Source organism: Haemorhous mexicanus, chromosome 1 (genome assembly GCF_027477595.1).
Source record: "Haemorhous mexicanus isolate bHaeMex1 chromosome 1, bHaeMex1.pri, whole genome shotgun sequence".
Classification (NCBI taxonomy): domain Eukaryota; kingdom Metazoa; phylum Chordata; class Aves; order Passeriformes; family Fringillidae; genus Haemorhous; species Haemorhous mexicanus.
The window spans coordinates 37564715-37580836 of record NC_082341.1 but is presented as its reverse complement, the minus strand read 5'-3'; the positions used below and the strand labels follow the sequence as shown (position 1 = coordinate 37580836).

General features: G+C 35.6%; 1 protein-coding gene across 3 annotated transcripts in view; it reads left to right on the top strand.

The window, feature by feature from the left end:
- Window positions 1–16122, top strand: part of ZNF385D (zinc finger protein 385D) — a 408882-nt gene that overhangs the window by 330558 nt on the left and 62202 nt on the right. For all 3 annotated transcript variants that reach the window (XM_059846143.1, XM_059846162.1, XM_059846152.1), the window contains one exon: window positions 15658–15820. In XM_059846143.1, coding sequence (XP_059702126.1) covers window positions 15658–15820 — 163 coding nt within the window. The remainder of the gene's footprint in view (window positions 1–15657; window positions 15821–16122) is intronic.

The window sequence follows — 16122 nt, the reverse complement described above, 5'->3', positions numbered from 1 at the left end:
ATCATGTATATGTAAAAATTGTCCAGAAAAAATTTGGCTATTCTTCTAGAGTCTGAGCTCCATGTCCTGATTGGTGACAAGGTAAGCATGGTGACATTTACAAGCATGGTAAACCAGGGAGGCATAAGACACAGGGAGAAGCCTGGGATATTTTTAGGCTTATTAGTTTTTCCTGTGCTAAATTAGTGCTGTTGGAGATGGTGCTGCCACCAGGAAAAAAAAAAAAAAAAAAAAAGGAAAAAAAGAAAAAAGGCAAGAAAGGAGAGGACACACATTCAGGAGAAGAAAGCAGCAGATGCCGTGGCATTCTACAGTAGGGATCAGGAAGAGTAGGGACTGCAGTGGTAAAACAAAGGTTCTGGTCCAGACCCTGAGGTGTGTTGTTCTAACGTATGCAAGAGTGAGAAGGAACTATATAGGAGAGGAAACAAATAAACAGTATTGAGTAATGGGTGCAGTGATGCAGAGTAGGAGATCAATATGTGGGAAAAAAAAGGAGACTCTGAGTCTGTCAGATGTTAATGATTAACATTTGGGATATAGTGACAAAAATGGGTGATTTGAGAAATGGAAAGTTTCAGGTGGCAAAGTAAACAGTAGGAGAACAATTAGAGCCATCCAGGAGCTATAAATGCCAAATGATTCTAAAGCTATTTGTTGAAACCCGAGAAAAAGTTATCCCAAGGAAAGAACGTCCAAGTCCAGAGAGCAGAAAGGCTTGAAGACAGAATCTTGAAATACATGACCCTGGCCAGTGCAAGTCTTTTTCTTTTTTTTGAACTGAGAGGAAGCTCATCATCCTGACATTCTTCACCTGGGATTACTTAGGATTCAGATAATCTCCAAAGTCAGCCTTAGTTAATATTTTTTTTCTAACTCACTCATGAAACCTATACGAAAGTTAAAGTGATTGAATTCCATCAGCCTTTTTCTGGTAGTTGCAGTAAGGAATATTGAGAGAAGCAGTTCTAGGATAGCTTAAATGGGTAACTGATTTAAAACTGGATTTTCAAAATTAGCAATGATTTTACATCATCTTTCTCAGAAGGTCTCCTTGTATCCAAAAGATGTCAATTTCTGGATTCCCTGAATGGGAAAGTGAAGGCCAAAAAATATTTGCCTTCCTTTCCCCCACCCCTACTGACGTCTTCATGTTGGCAATTTGTTATGGCTGCTCCTGACATGAATAGTAAGAGATTGAGTCTCAGTGACGAGGTATAAAAACTAAAGAGTAATTGGACTATGAGTTTTAACTCAAGTATTGAAATTGATTGTTGCAGTCATAATAATCTGTGTCTTTTGCAGGCATGATTCCTTTTTTCTGTAAAAAATGTTCCACCAATTCTAAACATGCATTTTTAATTGAGTATCTATATTCACAGAAAACTGAGGGGTTTGAACTATGGCTATGAAGCAGGATTTTCCTTGGCTGTGTGTGTAACAGCAGCTCATCTCATTTCAGTATGTTGTTAATAGAAGATGAATTACATTTAGGACAAGGCAGGGGCTCCTGGTGTTTCACTGCAAGCTGTTTTGGTGTGTGCAAAGGTACATTTTAAACCTGAAAAGTGATGATAACTTGTAAACAGTGAGTGATGGGTTGGCCCTTGAGGAACGTAGGCTGGGGAGAAGCATAATTCTCTTTTATCAGCACCAAAGGAAAAATAAACAGGATGATGATTTTATCATTAACATCAAGTCATTTTCTGCAATGATTGTACTGTAAATAACCACACATTCAGATATATTATCATAGAATCCTAGAATCATTAAGGCTGGAAAAGACCTCAAAGACCACCAAGTCCAACTAAACAATGTCCCCAAGTGCCACATTAGCACATTTTCTGCAAAAATGATGTTTAAGTTCTGTTGCTGCCTCCTGTGGTAAAATGCAGGACCAATGATTTGGTCTGTCTGATCAGATAAAGGAGGTAAAGGCTCTCTCCTGCAAAATATCAGGGGGGTTATACCCATATTCCTGAACCTGGAAAAGGCATAGACCTGTTTGACTTACTGAAAGATTTTTGCACATGACTGAATAAACTCTTTGGCTATAGAGTTAATCCATAAAAAACAGGTAACTGCTTGTCCTCCTACCATATTTGGGCTAGTCAACACTTTGGCTTAGCCTGAAAGCTCCCAATTTTATTCCTGGCCAGTTGTCTGCCTAAAGCAACCTGCTAGATTTGTCTTCTGTAAGACTGAAGGTGCTAATGCATCTTAAACCACTCAGCTGGAAGTAAGATCTGGTTTGTATTTGAAATGCAAAACACAAAAAGGAAGCCTACAGAGTGGAAGCAAGGACAAGTAGCCTGCCAGGAATACAGAAAAATTGGGATCCTGGTGGATGAGGAGCTCAGCATGACCCACTGATGTAGCCTGGGCAGGCAACTGAATCCTGGGCTGCATCAAAAGCAGGATGGGCAGTGGGTCCAGGTTCTGCCCCCCTGTCCCTCCTGGAATGTCCAGCTCTGGGATCCCCAACAGGACAAGGACATGGACTTGCTGGAGTCCAAAGGAAGGCCATGAAAGTGATCAGAGGGCTGCAGCACCTCTTCTGTGAAGGCTGGGAGAGTTAGGGCTGTTCAGTCTGGAGGAGAGAAGGTTCTGGAAGGACCTTACTGCAGTCTTCCAGTGCCTAAAGGGGGCCTGCAAGAGAGCTGGAAAGGTTTTATTTACAAGGATATGTAGTGACAGGACTAGGAAGGGTGGCTTTAAACTGAGACAGCTCATGTTTAGATCAGATATTAGAAAGAACTTCTTTACTGTGAGGGTGATGAGGCACTTGAACAGAGAAGTTCTGGGTGGCCCATCCCTGGAAGTGTTCAAGGCCAAGATGGATGGAATTTTGCATAAACTGGTGTAGTGGAAGTTGTCCCTGGCCATGTCAGGGCTGTTGGAAATAGAAGACCTTTCAGATCCCTTACGACTCAAGCCATTTAAATTCTGTGATGTGGCTGGTGGAGCACGTGGCACACAGAGGCACATCATCCAGAGCTGGGAGTGGAGTCCTCTCAGGGCTCTGAGGAGACTAGCATGCACGGGCACAGGGATGACATGGTTCCAGCCATTAACTCTGAAAACCAGGAAGATGCCCTGGGAATATTGACTTGTCTCAGGCCAGTCAATTTGCCTCAGGCAGACAACTTACTGGCAAGTATTTGTCATAATTCGACAGATCATAGGAACCTACTTCTGCAAGTCCTTTCTTTTACGGTCACAGCATTTGCTGTCTGCTATTACCCTTCCAAATCCATGGTCTGAACTCACACCCTTTAAGTCTTTTCAAGGTAGGGTCCCTGTTTTCTTGGTCTATCTAAGGTTCATTCGAGTCAAAATAACAGTCATTCTTGAAATTATTTATACTATAAAGCACAGTCTTTGAGAAATAAATTGAGTTATTTATTTAGTCTATTTATTTCCACTACATTTTGTTTGTATTTTTATTATGAGATGGACTCAGATGTAATGTAGCTCTTGGATCAAATTGAGAAAGTACCTAAAATGGAAAAATAGTCTCAAAAGTTCAGTTGAGACTGAGAGTTCTAATTATTATCTACCTTCTTCTGATGTCATACTCCCTAGATATCATTATTTGGTGCTTCTGATATGCATTGTGTCTTTATATCTGTCCATAAAGTGCTGCACAAATTATTTGCAACCTGCTAAGAAAAGGGTAATGGATTATGTCTCTCTGACAGAACTGTGAGTCTCTTGTAGCTGGATGTTTGCTGGGGATATATCTATCTCTCACGTGTACTCCACACTGGAAAGTTTTCCATCTAATATTATATTTCTGGTAAGATGGCAGCTTTCCCATGCTGTGTGTGTAACTGTATAAATACTTGTATATATACACATACAACTACCTTTCTCAAACAGGTTTGCTAGAATATAAAAAAAATTGGAAAGTATTCCCATGGTTGTCTCTAGCAGTGTTAAGTAAAACCTAGTAAAAAAGAGCAGAAAAATCAAGTCATTTTCATTTTAGTTATTTTTTTGTTGTTGTTCTGGTGCTCTTAATTTTTATTTTCCACTATTTTGCAGCATATATTTATGCACAAGATACCAGTCACACCTGAGTATTAGTATAAAGTGCCAACCAAGATGATGCAGTTACTCAAGCACATGCTATAGCAAGGCTAAACATTTAGCATATTCCAAGATGTTTATGACACATTTTTGTGGTGAAAACAAAACTTTTTTTTCTCAGCTGATGTGTTTCTGTGATGTACATTTGGTTTTGTTGGCTTAGTCAAAGGCTGTTCGTCCATCTTTAAATTTTTCACACTGTTTCCAGATGGAGTATTGCGCTTGCTTTCAATTCCCAGTCCAGGGTGAAATAAATGTCAACAATTGTGTTGACTTAAGTGGTGCCAGGATTTCACCCACACAATCTAAACTGAACGTTTGCTTTCTGTTTCGGTTTTATTTTTCTCTCTTTCATAGGAAGGAGGTCCTTGCCATTTCCAAAGGGCAAGGAAAATATCATGGTTCATTGTTTCTAGATTTTGGTGTATAATGATTTCATAAGCATGAATGTTGAAACAGTTGCAAAACTTGTGCCCAAATATTGTTTTGTTACAGGAAAAGTAATGAAGCATATTAGCTCTGGTCAAAAAATAGCTTTTGGATCAATATGATGGATAACATGTCTGTTAGGAAGGTAATAGAACACAGCTGGGATTTAAATAAATGAACTAAAGCCCTTCTTTTGCAAAAGGGGTTCTACAGTAATTTTCTAACTTCCTCTCTTTGGTGATTTCAACATAGATTTCAAAGGAGGTTGGAATATTGAAGCAAATAACTCATTCTTGAAGATCTTTTGTTGTTTTTAACACATTGAATTAGCTCATTACAGCTGAATATGTAGTGGAAAATAGCATCTGTTTACACTGCAGAATTATAAAAATTACTTACCAGTAACAGAATAAGGAGCAATTTGCAAAAGCAAATGATATTTGTGCACTTATTTGCAAAAAGTCGTGAATACATACCCAAGAGAAAAAAAGAACTTACTGGTTTATGCAACTTAATAGTAAAGTAAAGCATAACATATTAAAGAAATTGTTTAGGGATCAGTTTTAAAAGTTATAAAGCTATGGGAGTAAGAAAATGGCTGCCCCATATTGCTGCTTTGCCTGTACTCAGTGGTGGTTGGACTCCAGAAATCATCCTGAAGCTCACTGAGCCCAAATCAGTTCAAACTGTCCATACACTCCAAAAGGTACACCACCAGCTTGGACACCCACAAAGAGACTTCCTTGTTGAGAGTTCTTGGATTTTGTAGATAGAAGTTTTCAGTACAACATGCTCCATCATATAAATTTGGGGTGCTGCAAAGCACACTGAGGCATGCTAATTATTCCAGCAGTGAGATGTCACAGATTTAAACTGAGAGCTATTCACAGTTTCAGTTCATCACTGGAGGTGAAGGTAAAGATTCCTGTTTCCATTTTATTCAAAGAAGGTTTAGAAGTCTCTACAGGTTTTTTCTAAAGAAACCTGTTTTCCGAAAGTGGTTTTTTAGGGACTGGGGAAGACTGGATACTGTCTTTTCCTTAGCCCCACCATAACAAAAGGAAGAACGACATAAAAACAAGAAAGAACAAATAAATAAGTAGAAATTTGTTAATCAATTTTGTGAACAGATATGAAGAGATTTGCCTGCTCCAAAAACTTTGGAGTCTCAGCATAAATTTCTGTACCATTTGGAAATTTCACTCTTTAAGTAATCTCTGCCCAAATGAATGTCTTAGGTTTTAAAATCAGAAAGGGCTTTTATACCTGTCTAGTTTAACCTTTTTTCACATTATACACCTTATGATTTTATAGAACTGTTCCAGTTTTGAACCTGATAATCTGGGCTTGACTAGAGGAGATGAGGAACATTAAAGCCAATGTAGAAGTATAGAGCATCTCTGAGATACTTGTCCTATAGCACTTCAACATCTAAAATGTCCAGTTGATTTCAGAGGCACTGTTCTTATCCAGTAAGTCTTATAGGATTGCAGCCAGCTTCTTTTATCTTCAATTTGGTTTTGTTCAATGGGAAATAAAAAACAACCCAGATTTTCAGATTTCAGTGTAACATCAAATAAGTAGAAAGTGTTGTAAGAAGGAGACAGAATGTAAAAGCAGTGTAAACAGTAAGTGATGTCAGAATATCTCTTTAAGTTTTATATACTATTTAATGTCTGTAACTGTGGCTTCCTTCATGGAACCTGAAAGCTTTTAGCAGTAAAAGATTCTGACCTGTCAGCTTTGTACTGGAAGGTATCATTGCCATTTCTGTATTGATGGTAGTCCAAAAGCCTACATGTCTCCTTAAATAAATCCCAGTTTTCAGCCTTCACTACGTTTGGAACAACTTGATCAATCCACATGTGTGTATTACTTTAAGAACCAACCATATTAATTGGTTTAATGACTAACTTTAATGACAGATTTAATGGCTTGCTTGCAAGCAGGTCTGTGTGCTCTAGGTATGTGTTAAGGTAATGATTCAAAGTGCTAAGGCTCTGTGATAGTTGGTAGAAGAGTAGTGACAAATCTAGTAGGTACGTACAGTATCCTGTGAACTTCACTGAGGCCCTGAATATGTTCACAGAATCACCCAAGAATGGCTGAAAGCAAGGCAAAACCAATAAAAAAATATGTAAAGGAATAAATAGAACTGTATTGTAAACTGATGGATCTTCAAGTTCCTATGCCTATAAACCTTTGTTCCCTCTGGATATTTGGATTACTTTTCTCAAAATATTTTTTCCCTGGTTAATTTTTTAGATAAAACTAGTTTTAATATAAATTTACTTCCATAGTATGGCACTAGTTTTTATCACCACTAAGCTATTTATATTCTATTTATATTGATTCATTGTGTAAAACAATTTACTTTTGTTTCTAGTAGGTTGGGAGCATTTAGTGGGTAGCATTTATTCATTTTACTTAATTTCCTTTTTTCTTTTTTTTTGATGCAGTGTGTATTTCTGCCTAGAGAGAGAAGTTCTATGGATACACTTATAGTGGCACTTTTTAAGCAAACTACTGGCATAGGACTCTTTTAGACATATAAAATGTGTCTAAATTAGCAAACAACTAGTGGGCTAAGATTTCTTTTATTCCAAGGAAATGCACTGCCTCTCTATGGATGTGTCTGCACAGGGAAGGCCTGGGTGCCTTTTGACACATGAAGAGAATGAAAGAATCTATAAACTCTTCCATCCTTAAATTATCAGTCTTTGTGCATCTGTGAAAACTTTTCACAGTGGAAAAATTCATTTTATGTGTATTTATGGGCTTCTACAAGAAGGCTGGAGATTTAACCTGGGAACCTACAGTCAAATTCACATAAAATAGAGCTGGATTCAGGAAATTTGAGAATTTATATTTCTTACTGTGGGTTTTGAATTTCTGTTTATGAATAGGACCTGATTTAAAGGACATCAGAAATATTTACATTAAAATAATTATTGAACTTTAAATTGAAAATCCAAAATGAAAAATCAGTCTAGGGTATATTTTAATAAAAGAATCAGAAAGTTGAATCAATGTCTTTCTGAACACAAAACTGGAGCTTGAAAAGCTTCTGGTAATAGTAGTATTAAAAACAGTGATTGCAATTAAAGCATTAAGACTGTGTTTAGGAGCAGTTACAATAACTCTGTGGACTCTCTATTATGTTTTTGTATATAGAAGTCATATTAACTTGTTTGTAATTTCAAATGCAAGGTTCAAATCATAAGGAGGCACTTTTTGAGCTTTTAATGTTTTCCATTAAATTTCTTGTAGTATCTTTGTGTCTGACCATTACTCTTCCATGATGCTTTGCTTCAGTCAAAAAATATCAGAAACTCAGAATTCAATGAGATTTTTATCATGAAGGTAAACAGACAGAAATAGTTTCCTTGGCAACAGAAAGCAGGTGAAAGCACTCAGACAAGGTACTCCAAACCCACCTACTCAACTTGCTTTAGTTATAAGATCACAAGATGCATGCTGAAGGAATCAAGTGGGTTTTGTTCAAACAGTGAAAAGTTTCGAAATAAAATGAGTGTCTGGGCAGGTAAGTGCATGTGTAGACCCTTGGCTCCAGTTAGGTGTTGTGGAAAACCCCAAACAGGAGCTGACTCCATGTCCAACACTGTCATGCTTTTGACGACACCAGAACAAACTGAACTTTTCAATGCTGTTCAGAAAATTGATGTTAAGTTCAACAGCATCCATTATTTTAAAGTAAATATAATTTGTGTATAACCTGAATATTGAACTAAATTTACATTATTAATGCAATGTATAAAAAATATGTGGTGGTGCACACTGCTAGTGCAAGGAATTTGGGGTACATTTCTACAAAAAACCAGTAGCATATATCATTTTATCAAGTTCTCCATTGGGAGTATATCAGTTCCAGATTCAAAACTGGAAGCATATATATTGTATTTACTAAGATGAATTAATACATGATTTATTTTAGTATATGCATTGCTCATAGCAGTGTGTATAGATAAACTTTTTTTGTATATCATTCTAATATTAATCTGAGATTAATCACTTGGTTAATCTAAATTTAAAAAAATACCAGTGGAGTTTAATATTCTCTTGAAACTCTAACTACAGTAAGATTTGCTACGGGGAAAATAAATTATGCTGCCAATTAATAGAGTAAAGATGAGATTAAATGTTAAAGTAATTTTATTGGTAATAGCAGTTTTCAGAAGACCATGTTTCATCTCCCCATCAAAAGAACATCCCCCTAAACAAACCATATTGCTTTGGAAGACAGAATATACAAAGTTCCAGATTCTAGAAATTGATAACCTTGTCAAAATAAGGTTAAAACTGCTTTTTCTTAACAATAAAAAGGATAAAATAGATGGCAAAATGAACCGCCTGTTTACTGTATTTCAACATGTAACAAAATTTTGTTGTGCTGCATGAAGTACTGGTGTCCTTAAAGGAAAAATTCCAGGTATGAGAACTGATTGATTACTTGAATTATATTCCCTTCAGTATATATATTTTGGCACAGTGTATATTTTGGCACTCAGAATGCTGTGTGTTATATTCTGGCAGATTTTTGTATCTTGCCTAAATTATTTCAGGTAATGTCACACTCAGTGGCAGTTTATGGTACCAGCAGATGCACGGTCATAAAAATACTGTCTTATGGAACAAGTGAAGTTAGGTAGGAAATTTTTACCTTCTTTATCTGACCAAGATAAAACAAATTTTGCTTTCCATAATGAAAATATTATACTCCTTTTCATAATGAAAATGAAATTGATTTTACTAAACTATGGATGGTTTTACCATAAGAATGGTGTTGATGCCAATCTCTCACAATGTGATGCAGCCTCTTGCCAGGTGCAATCTCTCACCATTATAGAAATTACTCTGGAAGAAGCCCAAGAACAGGGAGTGGGGTAGAGCAAATTAGTTATGCAATGGTGCTAGTGAGCTCAGGAAGCACTCATTCACTCTGGGTAAATTCATGAGTATACTGAATAAATGCTTTAGGAAGGAGAAGAGGGAGCAGAAAGAGGGAGCTTTCTTTCCATAGAGAGATAAATACCTAGGGAATAATATATTATTATTAATATATTATTATATAATAATATATTATTACTATAAATACCTAGGGAATAACATTTTATTTTGCCGTAATGACAGAAATTGTTTTGGGTTGTTTTCTGCAGAAAAGACCTTTATGATTCTTGACCTATTATTGTATATTTGGTTCTAGAGAGAGGGTGAATTGATCGATCGTAGTTTAGGGGGCAAAAGCCTTCTCTCAGAACATATCTGAAAGAAGTCATGTTACACATATCCTTGGTGTTTAGTACCACAATTACACAATTGCACAAAAAATTCAAGTGGCACAACTCAGAAGAAAAGGTAAGCTTAGCAAAAGGTAGAAATAATGATAGGCAATTTTTATCTTCACCATAATTGACTGCAGATTAAATTTTTATGTATCAGGAAGAAATTAGGATACTTGTTCAATATGAACCATGTCATCATGTTGACATCATCTTTAAAAATTACATTACATGTTTTTACTTAATCTCCCATTCTGCTAATCCTTGCACAAGTTATAATTTTTTATGTACGGTGTCTGTGAAACTGCTAAAGTCTGTGGAGTTTTTCTGTTTTCTAGTGGGTAAGCACAGGACTTGTGTGTAATTCTGGATTTCCCATGTGCACTCACTGACCAAACAAATAGAGGGCCTTGTAAGAAAGTTTTTTTTTTTTTTTAAATTTAATATAGCTTCAAGTAAAAACTTACCTACTAAATAGAGTGACAACATCTCTATGAAAAAGACTGCACAATCCTCTACAATTTTTTAGCTGTTTCTCACTGTTAGAGCCCTGCTTTGGGCTGAACCAAGTGTTGGGCATCTCAGGGCTTAGATAGACTTAGTTAGACTTTCTCCCTGTAAAACTTCTCCAGTTTACTTACTGGAGAAGTTCCATAGAGATCTCCTCTGGGTATGTAAATGGCATGTAACTGGTAGGATAGAGATTTCTCAGCTGCATCCTTCCCTGCAGCCTTCCCTGGGCAATGCTGTCATCACTGGCTGGGCAGGCTTTGGAGTCACTGGAAAAAATGACACACTTGTTCCAAAAATAAAAGGTCTTTTGAATTTTGTCACTTTCTTATTTGCCACCAGTAAAATTATTTTTCAAGTACTTATTGGCAGCCCAACTATAGGAAAATATTTGTACTCAGAGATTGTGGTAATGTGTGATAGACCTCTCATAAGCAATTTCCCTGATTTCATCAAGAACAGAAGCCTTCATGGGTTATGCAGTTATGTATTATTGCTTTCCATGTGTGCCCACCCCACTGATAGCATTAGTTTGAACTGGACACCTAATTTTTTTGTTGTTGTTTTAGAGCATTTTGTTCTGGACAATCCTGATATCCGTTGCAGATGTGTTAGCCAAAATTACTACTATTGTTTTGTGAATAATAACAGAGTTAAGGGTAGCATCCAGTAGCTGGTAGGGAAAAAAAAAAAAAATGATGGCATGAACTTCTGAAGTCCCAGGCAGACAGAATAGACTTTCCAGCACTCTCAGCCCTCTCAATTATTTGCTTTCTTAGGGTGCAGACAAACTGTAGCCTTGCTACCAGTTAGCCAGGTAAAAGCACGGAGCCTTCTCCACAACAGACATCTTTCAAAATGCATTGTGAAATGAGAAAAACATAATGCAAGATAGTCAGATTTAATTTTGTGAGATAGAATGAGTGGACCATATTCACTACACCTTTTGCAAAAGGTTTCTTTTATTTGAACTGGCTTTGATTATGAAGGCATTGCCTAGAGGGAGTGATTAAGGCAGGAAAACAATCTATAAGAAGAATGGGAACATGAGGAGATCAGGAGGGACATGAAAAAGAAGATGCAGTGCTGCAAAGTTAAAAACTCTCAGAGAATAGGACAAGACCTGGATTTTTTCTTGATGCACAAACTAAGCACAATGTTTTTGTTGGACCACTGCCTAAAGAACATAAGTGAGAAGCCATATATTCCAGTGAAGTACATTAGTCAGGCAGAAAAACTTATTTTGAAGAGTGCCAGGAAGATATGTTGACTGTAATTGTAAAAGAATACTGTCTGGATTGTTTAAAACATTTCATATTTCTCAGTGTATTTTACACATTTCAATTTGCTTGGTAATATGGTGTTGTGGTGGTGATTGTGGTACAATACTGTACTTAAACAAGGAAAATACAGCTGAGTATTACACTTTGGGTCTGTTTTCTAACTCTTCACATCTGCATACCGTATTTTTATTGTTTTGTAGCATGTTTATCTGTGTGGTTATAACATAAATATACAGACAGATTTTATAGACAAATCCTTTTTTATATTTGAGCAATTTGTCAAGGTTATAAAATATATGGTGTAGAAAAGCCCCTAATTATTTAACACTGGTAAACAGAACCAGGGGAAAATATTAGGGGATGCTTAAATTGACTTCTGCTGCTCAAATAGGTAGGAAGTTACAAATAATATTGTAAGGTGATTTGCTAGCAGACGTTTTGCCATTTCATTGAAGTAGTTCCCACAGACCAAAGTTTGTCTACATGTAATTTTCAGGATCAAAGTCCTCAAAATTTATTTAATTTATTTATCCTTGAGTTTTTAACGTAGATACAAAGTAGTGATAAAAAATATTATAATTAAATTATGTATTTATATAATTATATTAGTTATATAATATTATTATATTTCATAATATTTATATCTTGCATAGTTATACATCATTATAATAAATATTAATAAAATAATTTTTACCTTCATGTTGGACATCTTTTTGAAGAATGGATAGTTTCCTAAAGTTCTCTATAACATTACACCAGCAATATTTCACATATTTCTCATGCTTCATCACTGGCATTGGCTAACAGTGACTTGTCTTCACAGTGCTAGGATTAATTCTGTGCATCAAACATGGAAACTGAGGTGAAGGAAGAAACTCTTTCCTAAAGTATTCTTCTAATGTATTCTTTTGTAAAAGTGCTCCAGAAGGAAACCCTTCTCACCTTTGTGAAAGGGTACAGTCTCTTCACTCAGTTAAGCATCATGGTTAGCTGCAAAAACTAGTACTTAACTTGTTTTTCACTCTTCTGCTCTCTCCTATTATTGCTTAATTCAGCATGAAAGTCGGGAATAATTATATTTTATGCTATATCTTGCTTTTGTATTCATCCTACAAGTAAATGCTCTTTCAGCAATGAATTTTATAGGCTACAAGTAAAAGCCATTTAAGCAGTAAGGATGATTTTGGTCCTCTTTTGGCTGCAAGAAATTATTCAGTGAAGTACCATATTTTATGTTGCTTTCCTGTTGAAAAATATGTTTACAGATATTTTTGCATCTCCTACATCTTACTCCTGCAAGGAAAGATAATGACAGAACTTTTTTTTTTTTTTTTTTTTTTTTTTAAATTAGGGTTCCAGTTCAGTTGTAAAAGTTCAGCATAACCTAATTTGGAGCTGGTTAAATGCTTAGGAGCAATCTGTTTGCTCTCACATAGAAGTCCCATTAACATGCCAGCTACAGTTATATCGAAACAAGCCCAGGTGGCTTCATGTCCCCACAGAGGAAAGAGATTTAAACTTCGAAATAAAAAGACTTGAAGACTTTATTTAAATAGAAGCTGGGTAAACCAGCAGCACTCTGTGAGAAGTGAGTTATGGACAACTCTGAGTAGCAGCTATCATACCTCTAAATTCCAGCAATGTGTTTCCACTTTAGAGCAATTTCGTTCATATGTTTCAGAGCAATGAAAAGGTCACCAATTTCTACATAGGCCCTCATTATATATTCCTTCAGCATCCAACATACAACTTGAGAGGAGGTTTGTGGAACTATAGCTGAGAGAATTCAGAGAATGCAGAATAATTAAACTTAATAATAATAATAAATAATAAACAGAATAACAAAACTCTGCCAACAGTTCTGTGAAGAAAGCTGAGATTTGTATCAAACTAATATCAGCATTCACAGTTAAGTATTAAGGACCATGTTGTGAATGTGTTTCAGATGTTTGACTAGTGACACTGTTAGTTAAGGGAAAAAAGTGCAGTCAGGATATGAAGCTGACTGATGATTAGATTTGACTAGAAGCTAAAATTAGTTGACATGATAGCAACACAAGGGTGTACAGTATTATGTCATTTTTAATGCGTCATTGTAACTTAACACTGGTCTTTCGGTTTGATTACAATTAACATCCTCTGACTCTTTGTATTTGGCTTACAGTATGTCTCAATGTTATGTGTTGAGAATTGTAAAAAGTGCATGATTGTGCTGTTTCTGTTCAAGTTGTTTCTAATTAAAAACTTCACTGTCCAGTGTTCTTTCAATAAGGGTACCTAATAAAAGATTTACATTATTTTAGGTATAGAGAAACTGGCTTTTCAACCAAACTGAATGATGCATCTCAATATTCAAGAGAGAGTGTGTGTGCATGTGTATATCTACACATGTATACAATTACACATATATTGGGAATTGATTTTAGTCAAGGGCTCCTACTTCTTTCCTACTCACCTTATGCTTTTCAAATCTCAGGCATCTGGAAGGAATCAAGACTTTTCATGTGAGCTGAAAGTCATAATTCCCTCTATGTATCCTTAGAGTGAGTGTTAGTTTCTAGAACTCCTCTCCCCAAAATTCAGGACAACAAATAGCATTAAATAAGGGTCTAATTACTAATAAATGCCAGATAATACAGGATTCTTCTACCTGCAGGAGCAGCTTAGTGATTGGAATGAATGTGTCTTTTTATCCCATTTGATACTTTAGGTTTATAGTCTCTAAATTCCACATATATGTTTTGATTCTTTTGATTCCACAATAGAAAGCATTTACCTTTCTTTTATGTAAGAAAGATAAGTTCCTAAGTATCTTCTATTGTTTCACATTTTCAAAAACAAAATACTGACCTTATGGGTCCTTGAGCTGACCCAGAATTGTTGCTATTCATTTTTTCAATTCTGTAATAGCTAAATTTTGACTACATTTCTGAAGTCTTAACTTCTTTACCAAGTAATAAAGGAGTTACTTTCCATAAAGTTTGAAGTTCAAAAGGAAAAATATAAGCAATTTTTCATATTGTCAACTTATCAACTGAAAGACTGTCTTTCTTATAAAACTTTAAATAATAAATGGAGAAAAAACCTCTGACTATTCATCCAAATTCTAGTGGTTTTGGTATAAGGTTAAATCTAATAGTTCAAATACTAATCTAAAAATATACTTGCACATATATCAAATGAATAAATTTGGTAGTAACTCTTAAAATAATAAAGTTATTTGTAATGTAATGCATGAATTTTAATAGCAGTGCATATACAAATCTATTTTAGCTTAGCAATATGAAGTAGCCAAAATATATTTGGAACTGTGACAGGATTTGTGGGAGTTTTCTCCTTTGAGAGGACGCTCCTGACTTTGAATTTCAAACACTAGCTTTTGCAGCAGGTGAAAAAAAGTAATCCTCTCTTTTAAATTATTTTTTAAATTTATTTTTAAAAAGCCAGATAATTACACGTCTGCCTCACATTCAGTTAAGTCTTTGCTGATGGGCTTTGAAGGGTGTGTTTTATATTTTGCTTTCTTTTGTTTGGGCTTTAGTTTTGGGCTGGGGTATTTTTGGTTTGTTTTTTGCTGTCAGTCTTTTCTGAGAAGTTGCTGATACCACTGTCAGTAGTAAACTGTTCATTGAAGGAAGCTTTGATAAAAATTCTGGTTTGAAATAGAAACTGGAACAATACAAAGCTATTGGGAGGAGAATGCCATCCTCCCTGTTGCCTGAGAATTTATTTTTTTCATGTGAAAGCAATATAAATTTTAATAGAAAAATTATTGGTAGCAAGGTAGACTAAAACAACCTAATTTTGGTGTGAAATTAATCTACTGTTATACAGTAATATACTGTATCAATTGAATTTGTGTGGCTCTAGTATTTTTCCATTGTTTTCCAAGCATCATTCTAATTATAATTTTCTGTTTGGTCACTACTTGGATAATGTAAGTGGTACCCATTATTGAAAGGTAGTCTGTATTTGTACTAATACAGAGAATGCCAGTTTAGAAATGAGCCTGATTGCATGGTTCATTTTGTTCTCCTTTGTAGAGCCAGGCTGCGGCCCACTACAAAGGCACTAAACATGCCAAGAAGCTCAAAGCACTGGAAGCCATGAAAAATAAGCAGAAATCTGTTACTACCAAGGACAGCGCAAAGACTACCTTCACTTCCATCACTACCAATACCATCAATACCAGCTCTGACAAAACAGGTTAAGCGACAATCTTTGTTGGTTTCGTTTGGTTTAGTTTTGATTTGGCTTGTATTTTTTTTTTTTCTTCTTGTTTAATTCCATGTCTGTTTGGTTATGTGCTTGCCACATTGATTCATGCTCGATCCATCCTTCTGTGCGATATTGATTTCTTTAAGTCCTTTCAGTAGGCTGGTGATAGTCTTATAGTCATGTAGCTGATTTCTCTCAGTGAAAAGAGGCTTGACATTCTTTTTATGATGGAATGCAGTACTCATTACTTGATTAACATATCAACTGAGCTAAACCTCCTGCTCTATACG